Here is a 15,351-nt window from a genome sequence, read left to right as displayed (position 1 = left end):
ATTAAGTGAAACCTAGTTTCATAAACCAGGTCAAAGTAAACAAGTAAAACTGTAATTAAAAAAATGTAACTTAAATATTACTTAATTTTTTAAAAGTAATGTGTTACTTTACTCGTTGCTTAAAAAGTAATATTATACTGTATGGTAGTGACTGCAGGTTAAGAGAAAGTAGTGGAGTAAAAGCACCGATATTGTCCGGACTTTGCCACTTTGGTCATTTTAATTCTTGTTTTGGTGGAGGAGTCCAGACACTAGTTCTGTCTTGTCTCGTATGTTGTGCTCGGGGCAAGTTCTCTCAGGTTGAGCACTCATATTTCCTGTCATTGTCTATGTATGAGCGCCGTCTTGGCCGTGCTTGAGCTGTGCGCACGTCCGCGTCAAGGTCCGGGCATGCTCTGTATTGTCTGTATTCTCACCGGGCATGCTCGGTGTTCTCAACGCTCCAGTTTAGTTGGTTTCCGTTGGCACTGGGATCAGAAAAGTGTTTCCATTTATCATGTGCTCGTGTCTTGCGTCCTGTCTGTGTCGTCTATCGTCTAGTACCACCCTCCTTGATATCCCATTATTAGTTTATTCAGTTCACCTGTTTGTTTGTTAATATTTTCTCTTTATAGCTCCCTCTTGTCTGCTGTCCTGTGCCAGTTTGTCAATTGTCGAACTTCATGTTCCTGCCGTGTCTTGTCCTGAACTTCCCTGCCGGCCCAGCCAAGTTTTTTTTTTGTCTTTTAGTTATGTTTTTCCCACTCAGGGTGGATTTTGTTTTATTTTTAATTAATAAGTCCATCATTTTTTCGCATTTGAGTTCTCGCTCCTTTCCCTAAGCCACATCCCTGACAGATAGAGCACTCAATTTAGCACTCATTCAGATACTCGAATAAAAAAAAAAAAAAGACTTTTAAAACTACTTAGTAATGTCAGGGTTCTGCCACTCTGGTCTTGTAAATTCTTGTTTTGGTGGCAGATCTCTGACACTACCCATGTCCGGTCCTGTTTCTGTCTCTGTGTGCGCGCGCGCCGTCGTGGGTGTACGCAGAGTGTGCGCGCTTCTGCTTGACGCGGCCGCGCGCGCGCCCTGCGTCCCTCAGACGCGTGCGCTCTTGTACTCGTGTTTGTGTTTTCGTTTGTCAGCAGCGTGGTGTTTCATTCCCAGCGTCTCAGTCTTGTTGGTTTCGGTTTTGGTCGGCGCTGGGATGAAGCATGCACGCTGCGTGTGTGAGCGCGCGGTGAGTGCTTTCATTCATCGTGTGCTTGTGTCTTGCGTCTTTTGTCAAAGCACGTGGCTCGGTGTTTACATTGTGGTCACGTGCTTTTGTCGTGTGCTTCAGTGTTGTGTTATGTGAGCGCATGGCTTGTATTGTCTCTCTGTGTCATGCGCTCTCCCGTCTATTGTCTAGTCCCACCCTCCTTGTTAACCCATTATTAGTTAATTGTGTTCACCTGTGTGTCAATTTACTTTTTGCTTTATAATCCCCCTCATGTTTTCAGTCCTTTGCGAGTTCGTTTTCTACACTCCCCGTGTTCCTGCTCCAGTCTTGCCTTGTTCTTGTTGAGCCAAGTTTGTGTGTTTTGTTAATGTTTTCCCCTTTTCCCCACCACAACCGTGACAAGTAAAGTACATTTGCTAACATAAACTACTCATTTATATTATTGGAGGGCAGCACGGTGGGTAGCACAATCACCTCACAGCAAGAAGGTTGCTGGTTCGAGCCCCGGCTGGAACAGTTGGCGGTTTTGTGTGGAGTTTGCATGTTCTTACCATGTTTGCGTGGGTTTCCTCCGGGTTTCCCCCTAAAAGTCCAAAGACATGTAGTAAACTAAATTGTCCATAGTGTATGTGTGTAAATGAGTGTGTTTGGATGTTCCCCAGTGACGGGTGGCAGCTGGAAGGGCATCCGCTGCGTAAAACATATACTGGATTAGTTGGCGGTTCATTTCACTGTGGCGACCCCAGATTAATAAAAGGACTAAGCCGAAAAGAAAATGAATGAATATATTATAGTATTTGTAATTTGTTACTTTACATCACTGCGTGTTGCATCATCATAATTAATCAGCCATTGCTTCTATATTCACAACACTTAAAACAACACACAAACGTATCCTTCATGAACAGACAGTGCTGTTTATTTGCTCACAAGGCGAACAGATTTGACTCTGTTCTAAGAAAAACTACTCAATTATAGTAGTTTAAGTATTTGTAATCCGTTACGTTACACCGTTGCATGCTACACATACAAAAAGCAAGCTGCTTAGATTCATCGTCATGACTAATAAGCCATTGCTTGTATATGTCACAGCACTAAAAACAGCACATACATGTACCATACGTGAACAGACAGTGCTGTTTATTTGCTCACAAGCCAAACAGATTTGACTCTAATATGATATTGGAAAGGAAGAGTGCATGAGCTGCTGATTAAATGCACAGTGGAAGCGGAATTGAGGACAGTGGGCAAAAGAGGCCATCTGCCAACTGAGAAAGAGAGAGAGAGAGGGAGAGGGAGAGGGAGGTGACTGGTTAATGATGATGGGATTGTTCCAGCTCTCGTCTCATCGGACTAAATCTGACGTTCCTTTATTCTGTGAAGTTCTCATCAATATCTCTGAAACACGCTGTCCCTTCTCAACCACCTGTGATCTATATAACGCTCTATATGCTGCTCATCTCACAAAGCATTTCTGAATACACTATCAATTATTTGATGGACAAGAGTAGCGGTTTTCCTTATGGGTTTTAAATATACATGGTATCAGTAAGATTGGTGGCGTAGCACTTGTGATTTATTATTATTGTCAGTTATCATTACTGTTGTCCTTTCTTTCTTTTTACTTTCATTTTTACTATCATACATTAGCAAGCATTGTTGTTACTCCCTACCTCTGACTGGTTTCTTTCTACATGCTTTATTTATATCTGTGACACTTGCATCATTTATTGACTGTTATTGTTCCTTATGTATGTACTCTGACCTGTCCACCAAGTTCCCTTTACATGCATACACACACACACATGCACACTCACGCACATACCAGTACCTGACTATATTATTGTTGTTTTTGTTTTGTTTTTGTTTTGTTGCTTTGTATTTATTATTTGTTGATGTTTTCTTGTATTTGTATGATTTTTGCATATACTAATAAAAAACAAATATTACCCAAAATGGGGATGTGGACCACATTCATTAGCAATGTATCCATCCAATACAATAACAAGATTTATATGCAAAACTGGAACTGTTTCCATCCAATTAATCAAACAGAACAAAAGTGTCACTTAAAATAAAATATGATCATGCCTTGATTTTTAATTATTTAATTAGGACAGTAAGGTCTGACTTTGCTCAGAAAAGTCACTTAACAGAAATAATGTAGAGTATAGAATATAAGGTCATGGTGCAGTGGAGAAAGAATTAACATTGTGTATGACTCCCATGAGCTTGGAGGACTGCATCCATACATCTCTGCAATGACTCAAATCACTTATTAATAGAGTCATGTGGAATGGCAAAGAAAGCACTCTTGCAAGACTCCCCATTAAGATTCTTTGGATTCATCTTCAATGCCTTCTCCTTCATCTTACCCCAGACATGCTCAATAATGTTCATGTGTTGACTGGGCTGGCCAAACCTGAAGCACATTGAGCTTCTTTGCTTTAAGAAACTTTGATGTGGAGGCTGAAGTATGAGAAGAAGTGCTATCCTGCTGAGGAATTTGCCCTCTCCTGTGGTTTGTAATGTAATGCGCAGCACAAATGTCTTGATACCTCAGGCTGTTGATGTTACCAATCACTCTGCAGATCTCACTCACGCCCCCATAGTGAATGTATTCCCAAACCATGAAATTTCATTCACCAAACTTGACTGATTTCTGTGAGAATCGTGGGTCCATGAGGGTTCCAATAGGTCTTCTGCAGTATATGTGATGATTGGGATGCAGTTCAACAGCTGATTCATCTGAAACATCTGCCTTCTGCTACTTAAGTCAAGTTATTATTTGTTGCTCTTACAACTGGGATCAGCGACAAGACTTTTGTCAGCTAGTGTGTGTTATTTTTTTAGGCGTATGCTGTAGTTTATTTAGTAAATGTGTTTCCATCGTAGTTTATCTGCATTTTTATTATTGGATAAAAAGTTTATCCTACTCTTAATTGTGTGCGCATACAATTTTAATGCAAATTTTCAAAATGTATACACATCTTGGCATTTCCATTAAGCATTTTTTAATATGATGTCCCAAAATGTACATAAAAACAGTCGGAAGGAAACATAGCTTTTGACAGCATCATTGGCAATCAAGTTATTTGTTTCTCAAGCCCACAAAAGAATTTGCATGCCAAAACTTATGGCAGAGTCCCAGATTTGCCTAATGGAGTGTCGTATTTTTTCAAAGGCTGCATTTCCCCTTCCTTATTGCGCATCTGCAGTTCTGCTTTTGACAGATGTATTTTAGCATTGTGCGGACAAAGAGGCCTTTTAGATTGTCTGTAAAAGTAGATATTACATGCTCTTTCCCCTTCCCTTAGCCTTTTAGATGCTCGCTCTCCCTCTCTCGCTCTCTCTCTGTCTTGTCTCCGTGGGCACAGTGTCTAAATTTAATCTGCCATCTCAGGTCTGCGCTGGTGAACAGTATGTACTGCCTTTGCCCTGAGCAGACGTCTGTGTACTTATGTCAGTCGTTTCCACTGCTAAGACTTGCACTCAGCAGAGTCTTTGCTGCTGGAATGGGTCACGTCATGTAGGCCTAAACCTCAAGCTGAAACCAATTGATCAGCTGTCCCGACTGAGGAAAACCAGACTCTACCCAAGTGGAGATCTCCAGCTCTGACGTATTTTTGAACAGTGCTTAAACTCAATGCATCCATCTGGCCGCATAAATCTAGCGTCCATTCAGGAAAGTGTCTGGGATTAGTGTGCTTCGTGTGCTCATGACGGAAATAGCTGGATGTGAAACAGCACAGGGAATTATTGCAGCCTTCATGGCTTGTCGGGATGATTGTATTTATGAGATCAGTGCACATGAACGCCGACGCAATGTCGTAATTACCAGCGGGGGAACTCTGAACTTTTTCTTTCCCCAGTCAAGGGCTTGTCTGTTAAAGAATTATGACTGAAACAAATTGCTGTCAGTCATAATTAAAGATGAAACGTGTTGTCTCTGAGTCTCCAGCAGTACCAAGCAGAATTTAAATCTGTTTGGTTGAGCAAGACGGAACAAACTACATTTCCCATAATTAAGTATGGCAAAATAAGAACGTTTGATTAAATGAACAGGAGACACACAAGACACTATTTTGTCTGAATTCAAAAAGAGGATAGATAGAAAGATAGATAAAATTAGATTTAATTGAAATTCATGCAGCATCCCATCAGGCGCAGAAAGTCAACATGATGTTCGATTGACGCTGTACCCCAACATTGTTGGGACGTTGCATTTTGTTTGGAAATGAAAATCGGGTTGACGTCAGAACCCAACATCAGACCAACGTCAATGTCCAGCATCCAACCTAAAATCAACCAAATATCAATAATGTTACAGCTTGACGTTGTGTGGACGTTACCACTATGACGTCTATAAGATGTTGTATTTTGGTTGCTATACATGACGAATAAATGTCAGTATTTGATGTAATTATGACGTCGGTTTTAGATGTTGGCTCGACGTTGGATTTTGGTCACTTTCCAACACAACCTAAAATCAATCAAATATCAACGTCATTTGAAGTCGTTATTGGATGTCAAAATAACATTGTCCTTAGACGCTGACTAGACAACTGACATCACGAGCGAAATTAGGTCTTATGAGGTTGTGTGCGTGCTGGGATATATGAAATTACTTGCAATACCAACATTATCTCAAGACAATTCGTAACTTTTTGATTGGCTAATTCGGATGAGTTTGTACAGTTTAGGACAATTTGCACATCCCCCAATGACAGTTGGGTTTAGGGGGGAGTTGGTGCCACACCTCCTTTTAAAATCCTACATTTTTGTTAGACTGAACTTGTATGAATTTGAGCAAACAAACCACTAATATACAACAAGTTATGTTTCCTTGAGAGATTGGGCTGCTGTAAAGATATATGCTATGCCGTATATTGAATTAACTTTCCTGTTATGGAGGATTTTTTAAAATCTATATTCCTAAACATGTTACAATAAAAAGTATTTTGCATATAACAAATTCTAGTAAAATGTATATGTATACAGTGCATCCGGAAAGTATACATAGCACTTTTTTTTTCACATTTTTCACATTTTTTTCACATTTTTCCACATTTTTTTATGTTACAGCCTTATTCCAAAATGAATTAAAGTAATTTATTTCCTCAACATTCTACACACATTACCCCATAATGACAATGGGCCACTCAAGGACATTCGCAGAGTTGTTGTGAAGCTACTTCACTGATATTTTGTGGGGGGTGTGCTTTGGGTTATTGTCCTGCTGGAAGATGAACCGTTGTCCCAGTCTGAGGTCAAGAGCACTCTGAAGCAGGTTTTCATTCAGGATGTCTCTGTAGATTGCTGCATTCATCTTTCCCTCTATCCTGACTAGTCTTCCAGTTCCTGCTGCTGAAAAACATCCCCACAGCATGATGCTGCCACCCTCATGCTTCACTGTAGGGATGGTATTAGCCTGGTGATAAGCGGTGCCTGATTTTCCCCAAATGTAACGCCTGGCATTCACTCTAAGGAGACCAAAGAATTTTGTTTCTTATGGTCTGAGATGCCTTTTGGCAAACTCCAGAAGAGGAGTGGCTTCCGGCTGGCCATTCTACCATACAGGCCTGATTGATGGATTGCTGCACAGATGGTTGTCCTTCTGTAAAGTTCTCCTCTCTCCACAGAACAACGCTGGAGCTCAGACAGAGTAGCCATCAGGTTATTGATCACCTCCCTGACTAAGGCCCTTCTCCACTGATCACTCAGCTTAGATTGCTGGCCTGCTTTAAGAAGAGTCCTGGTGGTTCAAACATCTTCCACCTATGAATGATGGAGGACACTGTGCTTATAGGAACTTTCAGAGCAGCAGAAATATTTTTGTAACTTTTCCCAGCCTTGTGCCTCCAGACAGTCCTGTCTCAGAGGTCTACAGACAATTCCTTCATGCTTGATTTGTGCTTTGACATGCACTGGCAACCCTGGGACCTTATAAAGACAGGTGTATGCCTTTTCAAATCATGTCCAATCAACTGAACTTACCACAGGTGAACTCCAGTTAAGCTGCTTAAACATCTCATGAATGATCAGTGGAAACAGAATGTACCTGAGCTCAATTTAGAGCTCCACGGTAAAGGCTGTGAATACTTCTGTACATCTGATTTTTCAGCTTTTTTATTTTAAATAAATTTGCAACAATAAAAAAATCTGGGGTATTATGGGGTATTGTGTGTAGAATTTGAGGAAATAAATGAATTTAATCCATTTTGGAACAAGGCTGTAACATAAAAAATGTGGAAAATGTGAAGCGCTATCAATACTTTCCGGATGCACTGCATATATATATAAACCCAACATTATTCAAATCCCTGGCAAATTCTGAGTTACAATTTTGTTTAAATGGACATAAAAGCTGAGAAATATTTTTTTTCACAATGATGCCTCTTGTACATTGTGTTATTATCTTTTAGGAGAGGTCTGTGTCATTTCTGGTACAAAAATCATCAAGTCAGAATTTGCCAGGGGTATGAATATTTTCTGATCTCTGGCTTGACTGTATATACTTTATATAAGTATATTAAATATTAATTTCAATAATAAAAGAATCAAATACCTACAGTATAAAAATCTTAATGTAGACTTAAAACCTATACCATATTAAAACATGCATCCCTAACCCCATGCATATCAACATTTATATGTCAGGTCATCAAAAAGATTGTGACACTTTCATTTGATTGTTTTCAGTTATTGCCATAGAGAAAGAGTCTTGAAGTGAAGTAGTAAATGAATCAGACTGAACACATATCAAAACAAATGGAGCTGTCAGACGTTCAAATACGAATTGATCTTCGAAGATCTATTAGATGTGCAATTAAAGCTGACATGAGTTCTCCTTTCCTCACCAGTCAAAGCTGTGGTGCATTAGCAGCTGTTCCCACCTCAAATTCCTTTGCCATTTCAATTCCAATATAGAAAGATAAGAAAGCAATTCAGGCCACCGTTAAGTTAGTAAGTGACCTACATTTGCAGTTGAATAGGAGGCTTAAAATTGTGCAGAACGGCCTACATTTAGATCAGATATTATACTCGATAGCAAGACTTCAGCTGGATTTATTGACACGGCATGACTTCAGATGGGGCATGAGTGTCAAGAAAATCTGAATAAATCAATGGTAGACTTGCGTCATACTCGTCGTATTTCATTTTTTAAAGGGTTTGTCATCATGTATTCACCCTCTTGTCATTCCAAACAGGGGAAATTTGTTCATCAGACCACAAATGAAGATATTTTTAATCAAATAAAAGAGATTTCTGCCCCTAAGATGTCTGTTCAGCCAAAAATCTGACATTTCAAATAATTCATAACAAGAATAAAAAAATATTATGCAAGCTACTTAGTCCAATTCTTTTTTTTTTTTGTTTTGTTCTCATATAAATATATAATACATTGGCCAGTGAACATTTACTTAACATAAATAAAAAAGAACAAGCGGAAGCCCGATTTGCTGGAATCCCATGGAATATTAAATCTCATTGGTTCCTACTTGTCACGCGAGCATGTGTATATTTAAGTGTATTTATTAGGGATGCTCTGTATCGGCCGATAATCACACTAACCCGATCAGTACTCACTAAATAAAAACATTAGTAGGAAAACCAAATGCTATGGAGGTCAATGGATACCATTTTCCAACATTCTTCAAAATGCCTTCAACTCAAAGAGGTAAAAGGAGTGTAAATGATGACCGATTTCAAATCTTTGCGTGAACTACCCCTTTAAGTGTTTCTAGTTTAGGTTTATGTGATGGAGTGCACTTACGGGTCTGTGTCTCCGTTTCTGTCTCAGTCTCAGTCCCGTCCTCAACACTCTTGTTGAGATGGTACAAGGAGAGATCACTTTGCAGGATGCTGTCTGCTGTACCGCGGGCCAGAGCTGCAGCCAAGGAGAAAGGGCAATTACTGTGAAAAAGAGATGAGGAGAGACAGAGCAAGAGCGTTAGAACATCTGCTCCGTACATCACGGAAACATTATGCAAAGGAGCGCTGTATATGATTCAATTTTTCCTTCATTTTTTCCTTTTTTTCAGCACCAGAGCGAGCGCCCGTTTAGCCGTGAGATGATGAGTAGGAGGCAAAAGCAATATGCACAGGTCAAAACAAAGAAGCAGCCAAAGATACTTAAGCTGAATATGTTCTTATGATCAGGAAAAACTCTTGTATGTCAGGTAGAGCACAAATGGTCTACATCAAAGGTGTCCAAACTCGGTCTTGGAGGGCCAGTGTCCTACATATTTTAGTTCCAACCCCAATTAAACACACCTGAACCAGCTAATCAAGCTCTTTTTAAAGAAAACTACAAACTTCCAGGCAGGTGTGTTGAAGCAAGTTGAAGCTAAACTATGCAGGACATCAGCCCTCCAGGACCGAGTTTGAACATGGTCTACATAGATTCTTAATTCCAAGGTATTAGCACGTGTTCAGATGCGTCTCTTGTGACCACTTGTGTTGGGATGTTGTTATTGAGAATTCATCACTTGCACTGGAGTACTCAGGGCGACACATGAGCAAGCAAATTAAATAGTGGAAGGAAACACCAGTTTCATTTGTAATCCTCGTGTTTTGGTCAACCTAGGCTCATACTGAATATGTACCCTTATATACATTTCTGGAGAGCACCAAATACATCCCAGGATGTAAGGTTTTTTTTGCAGTTTTTGTTTTCCACCAGTGGTTGCTGTGTATACTTTTTAAGATCTTAAATTTCTCTCGCATGTGTCATTCGCTCCTGCTTGTCTCGCATAAATCCACCAGAGGCCGCTGTCGACTGACTGTTTGACTGACTGACCGATCCACTTACCCACCCTCCTCCTTCCCTAAACCAAACCAATAGTATTTTCAAAATCAAAGATTGACCCGTGATTTCATGTTTAAAGTGAACGATATGGGTGGTTTGACGCCGTTCCTTTTAACGCTTACCAGTTGACTGCTCCGTATAGACGGCTTTCCCACTGTTACCAGTTTGTCCAGTAGCTTGCTGCATACATCAACAGACTTGAGATGCAGAGAAGAGTTGACCACGACGATGGGGTTCGAAGCTGGCAAAAAAACGGTTCCAGAAAGCGGGTAAGACAAAAAGCCAAAACAATAAAATAAACAAGTAAATAACAGGGTGAGAATGTGGTAAAATATGAAAACGTAGGAAAAATGAGGCGAGGCCAATTCTTTTTCTGGATTGTTTTTTTAAAACTGTCAGTTGGGTTAAGGGAAGTGGGTCGGCGGGTCAATCTGTGATTTTGAAAACACTATTGGTTGGGTTTGGGGAAGGAGGATGGTGGGTCAGTGGATCGGTCAGTCAGTCGACAGCAGCCTCTGGTGGATTTACGCGAGAAAAGCAGGCGCGAATTGCACTTGTGAGAGAAATTTGAGATCTCAAAAAGCGTACACAGTGGCCCCTGGTGGATTCGTGAAAAAAACAAACTGCAAAAAAACGTAGCTCCTGTGACGTATTTTGCATATACGTATACAGCCATTCGTAGCTCTGGCTACATCATTTGCAATCTTCAGAAATGTATATAGGGCTACCTTTTCAGAATGAGCCTATGTTGGTTTTGATACAGCAAGACAGAGTATGAATAACTCGCATTTGAAGAATTAATCACAACTAACAGCGTTTACACTAGTTATTTGATTGAATGCATTTCTAATAATAATTTATAAAGATTAATCATGGGAGAACATAAACACACCATTAAGTGATTTCTTTCTGTCTTGAACACATATATTGAAGAACTTGGTAAACGTAACTATTGACTTCCATAGAGTGAGAACATAAAAAATATATAAGGGAAGTCAATGGCTACAACATTTTTCAAAATATCATCTTTTGTGTTCAACTCACAGGTTTACTCTAAAACAGGTTTAGAACAAGCGGAGGGTGGATAACGGAAAGTAGTTTAGCTTTTGGGTGAATCTCGCTTTAAAAAGCTTATGATGTGAATTCTGAACTGTAAGTGTTAAAGCCTGGCTTTTTAACTACTGATGTGAAGATCCTTTTAGGGCTTGTCGCTCTGATGGAGTGAGAGTGATGAGAGGCACTCTAAAACTAGCATGACCCAAATCCACTCCAGCACTATGAGAGCAGAGACCCTGCTGGATCGCTGAAAATAAATACAACTGCACATTATGAAATCAAGAGCTGACACTTAAAGACAAGCCCTGTCATCCTCATAAGAGGATTTCGTAAGAGATGATTGTGGAATTCTCATCGGGATACTGCTGGGATCTCCCCATTAAATGACCAGCCATCAAAATGTCCAGAAATATACTAAATTTTTACGGCATACTGACATCATTACATGACATTTTTGGTGCAGGCGTGCGTTTTGTATATACACACACACACACACACACACACACACACACACACACACACACACACACACACACACACACACACACACACACACACACACACACAGGGTGCAAATTATACATTGACGACCAGGGGGGTTAGAATTCATTTAATCAAATTAATTGACATCTATTTTATTACTGCAACATTGAATTTTTCAGTGTTTTATGGGATAGTTTGTGTATTCTGTCCAACAATATCCTAGGATTAACCATTTCAGAGGTTATAGGCTTTATGTATAAACAAACACCTATTTTTACAAGAAAAGTGTTTTGTAAATCAACTTAGACTAATTGACGCAATTATGCATTCAGAATGGTATAATCCATTATAGGGGTGGTCAATTGTATGTTTATATTATCTATTATATAGTTAATAATATTTGTATTTAAGATGCAGATCAGAGCAAACATACATGTTGTTTTCACATCCTTCAGAGGGATCAAACATTAATTAGGGGTACAATCCACCCTTACACCCCCCCCTGTAAACCCTGTGTATATGTATAGTAAATATAGAATATTATAATATTTAATAGATACTTTCAAATATTTAATGATGTTAATCAAGACATTCCAATGTATGTTATTCCCTGATAACAACCAATAAACTCATAACACTCATCAAAAATCCACTACAAATACTCTTGACCACCAACCTGATGTTGATCCTAGAACAACATTCCAATCAGCCAATCAGAATTAAGGGATATGTTTACAGTTTATGTAAACTTTAGGCTTACGGTTAGGTTTATGCACTTCTACATGACTGTTATTCAGCTATAACTCCCATTTGATTTTGGGAATAATTTACTATTATGGTTGGGGTTTAAGAGTATGGAATGGGTATGGATTCTATATTTGAACAAAAATGATGTTCCAGGATCAACATAGATGTTAATCCAGGATTGCATTGTACTTCGTAAAATCATGACGCACGTGTCTGTGACCGGTCTGCTGTTCTTGACTCTGTCACACCACCTTGCCAAAAATAATAATAAGAAGGTTTAATACATTTTACTTTCTGAAAGCTTTACGTCAATTGAAGATCTAGTAAATTATTACACCCCAGATCAGTGACTATTTGTTTAATTTTATAGCCATGTAATAAGCTGGATAATGTACTGTACATCCAGCCAGTTATTTTCAGGCATTCATACAGTAGGTGTATACATAATTTAAGAATTGTGTAAACATGCTATGCTAAATGCACTACGCTGATGTCTTTCATAATGTAAATTACAAGAAAAATAATGTTATTGTTTAATAGTATTACTACTTCAAATCATCTCAATTTTTTTGTATTTTTAATGCATTCCTGTGCTGGAAAACCTGGATTTTCAGCATCATTATTTAAGTCTTAATTGGCATAAGATTCAGGAATCATTCTACTATGCTGATTTTTTCCCATTAAAGTCCCCCTGAACTGGAAGTTGCTATAACATTTCAGTATGTTAATGCACTTCCAACTGAAACAGAATATTAAGTAGGGGGCAGGGCTTTCTTTTGCATATCATTCCCTTATGGCAGGTAAGGGAGGTTATTAATATACAGTACAGTTGCTATAGAAGCCCTTAGGTTGACACCAACAGTGAACAACCGCCACTCCAGAAGCAATAGTCAAACTTTCTTTGAAGATAAACAAAACAAACATATTTTTTCATTAGATTGAAGTTATATATAAGTATAGTTTGACACCAAGAGGTTGAACTAGGTATTGCACACCTGGTTCAAAACACATGCGACAGAAGGAATATTTTCCAAATAAAAATACGTTTTTGTCCTAACCAACACCCGGTATTTATATTTTTATTTATTACTTCTATTTCTTGCAGATGAACAATAGGATAAAGTGATCATGATCACCTCAGGTACACCTCATGTGCTTTATTCAGTGTTAAATGCTAATATTATGAGTATGAATGCTATTGTACATGGCATTTATTGCCATACTACTGAAAGCAGCAGCAGATTGTTTATCTCAGATCTTGAAAATAAAATAAAGCATTTAAAATAGAACTTTAGAACTGTGACTCCCAACACATATCAGTGATTCAGCAAGTACATTTAATAATGTTAAAGAGGTTTAGTATCTATAAATTAGATTATAAACCTTACCACTTTGTTGGAGTGCAGTGAGTGCACTATTCTGTGCTTCTGTATGGCTGTATTTAAATTATGTGGTTTTTCGTCTAGTGCAAAGAGCCAAATTGCTTATCACTGCAAATCTTGTTACGTAGCACATTAGCTATGTTTCCATTCAAAAATGCGAATAAACTGTATGCGCAAAACTAGATTATCGCATAAAAGACGTGCAAAAAAAGCAGCGTTTTCATCCAACGAGTCAAAGCGAACAAAATCGTCACTTCCAGATTAACTGGCGAAGGTTTGAGACGCGAAGCACAGACGCTTTGGATAATGGAGGTCATTATTAATATAATAACACTAATACTTAAACGGTAAAGCATTTTAGAATGACCAAAACAACATTTCAGATGATTTACAATGTGCTTAGCCTGCTGGTTTGTCCACTTACACACATTTTTATCATCACATGATCTCTTCTCAAAAAATCACATGACCTTTTTAATGCTCATTCTGAATTTTGTGCAGTAAAAGTGTTTCCATCGTAGTTTGTGCGCATCTTTTCTTATTGAATAAAAAGTTTATTCTACTCAGTTATTCGCATAAGTTTTTTATGCGCATTTGCAAAATTTATGTGCATCCTGGCGTTTCCATCAACCATTTTTTATGCACATATGCAAAATGCGCATAAAAATAGGTGGATGGAAACATAGCTATTGTTAGGACATGGGGTTCAAATGAAATCTGCTCACCTAATGCAATATTGATATTATTTGCTAAATACCTCATGTGGAACTCTGAATCTGCATCTCATTTCAGAGTCTTCTACTGTCCATCATAGGTTGCATTTCAGTCGCGGACACATGCTTTGAGAGCATTTTTGACTGAATGAATTAAATAAGCGATTTTCCATCAAGGTTGAAAAAATAATTGGCTAAACTGGCATTGGACGGGTTAAACAACAAAAACAAAGACAGCCTTCTGGCACGCAACAGACACTTTCAAAGCAGAATATCTGACTTCAGCATTGTTTTTAAGATAAACAAGACTGTACACATAGCATGTTTCTTAAATATCTGCAAACATATTCTGCTATTTTTATGCTTTAGAAGAGTTGGAAACTTGCATACAGCACCTTTAACTTGCCTTAAGATTAACAGTGTGAGTTAGCAAAATAAATATAGAAAATTTGTATTCAAACGGACTTTAACCTTTGTTGAAAAGTGTTTCTAACTGTGGAAAGCAACAGAATTGAACATGTTTGTTTATCTCCGTGAATAAATGTGCATTGGAAATCTTCTTAATGTGTCTTGGACGGAGTCGTTGTGCCATTCCCATCCACTGTCTGTGAGGGGGTTCAGTGCATTTGCCAACATTCTGTTGAATTAATAGCCTCAGCTGTGGCCCGATGGGAGAGGATAACAAAGCCATCCAGTAATGTGATGTCCTAATCCCCAAAAACAGTTATTATGATGCTCTCGGTTCATAATGACCAACCAAAATGAGCTGGAAAGAAAAATTATATAAAAGTTTTACATGAAAGTACATGGATGACATGACGAAGGTCATTAAGACAATGGATTTGATTCAAAACCTAAATAATTTTCTGAATACTTTTCTTTCCAAAAGTCTTTATTATAACATAATAACAATATGAAGTCTAGAAGATCAAGTTTGAGCAATTATCAGTCAA

General features: G+C 38.5%; 1 protein-coding gene and 1 long non-coding RNA gene across 8 annotated transcripts in view; one reads left to right on the top strand and one right to left on the bottom strand.

Moving 5' to 3' along the window:
* ppm1e (protein phosphatase, Mg2+/Mn2+ dependent, 1E) overlaps window positions 1–15,351 on the bottom strand; it is a 122,313-nt gene that overhangs the window by 32,706 nt on the left and 74,256 nt on the right. For all 7 annotated transcript variants that reach the window (XR_015500396.1, XR_015500394.1, XR_015500393.1 and 4 more), the window contains 1 exon segment: window positions 8,983–9,122. Coding sequence is in view for 2 of the 7 variants with exons in the window: in XM_087269498.1 (XP_087125624.1) it covers window positions 8,983–9,122 (140 nt within the window). In the remaining 5 variants the exon portion in view is untranslated.
* LOC141376421 (uncharacterized) overlaps window positions 1–15,351 on the top strand; it is a 77,743-nt gene that overhangs the window by 40,769 nt on the left and 21,623 nt on the right. The gene's annotated exons all lie outside the window — the stretch shown is intronic.

Source organism: Danio rerio, chromosome 10 (assembly GCF_052040795.2).
Source record: "Danio rerio strain M-AB ecotype USA chromosome 10, GRCz13ab, whole genome shotgun sequence".
Classification (NCBI taxonomy): Eukaryota; Metazoa; Chordata; class Actinopteri; order Cypriniformes; family Danionidae; genus Danio; species Danio rerio.
The sequence above is the reverse complement of the archived record's forward strand: the minus strand, read 5'-3'. Positions and strand labels throughout refer to the sequence as shown.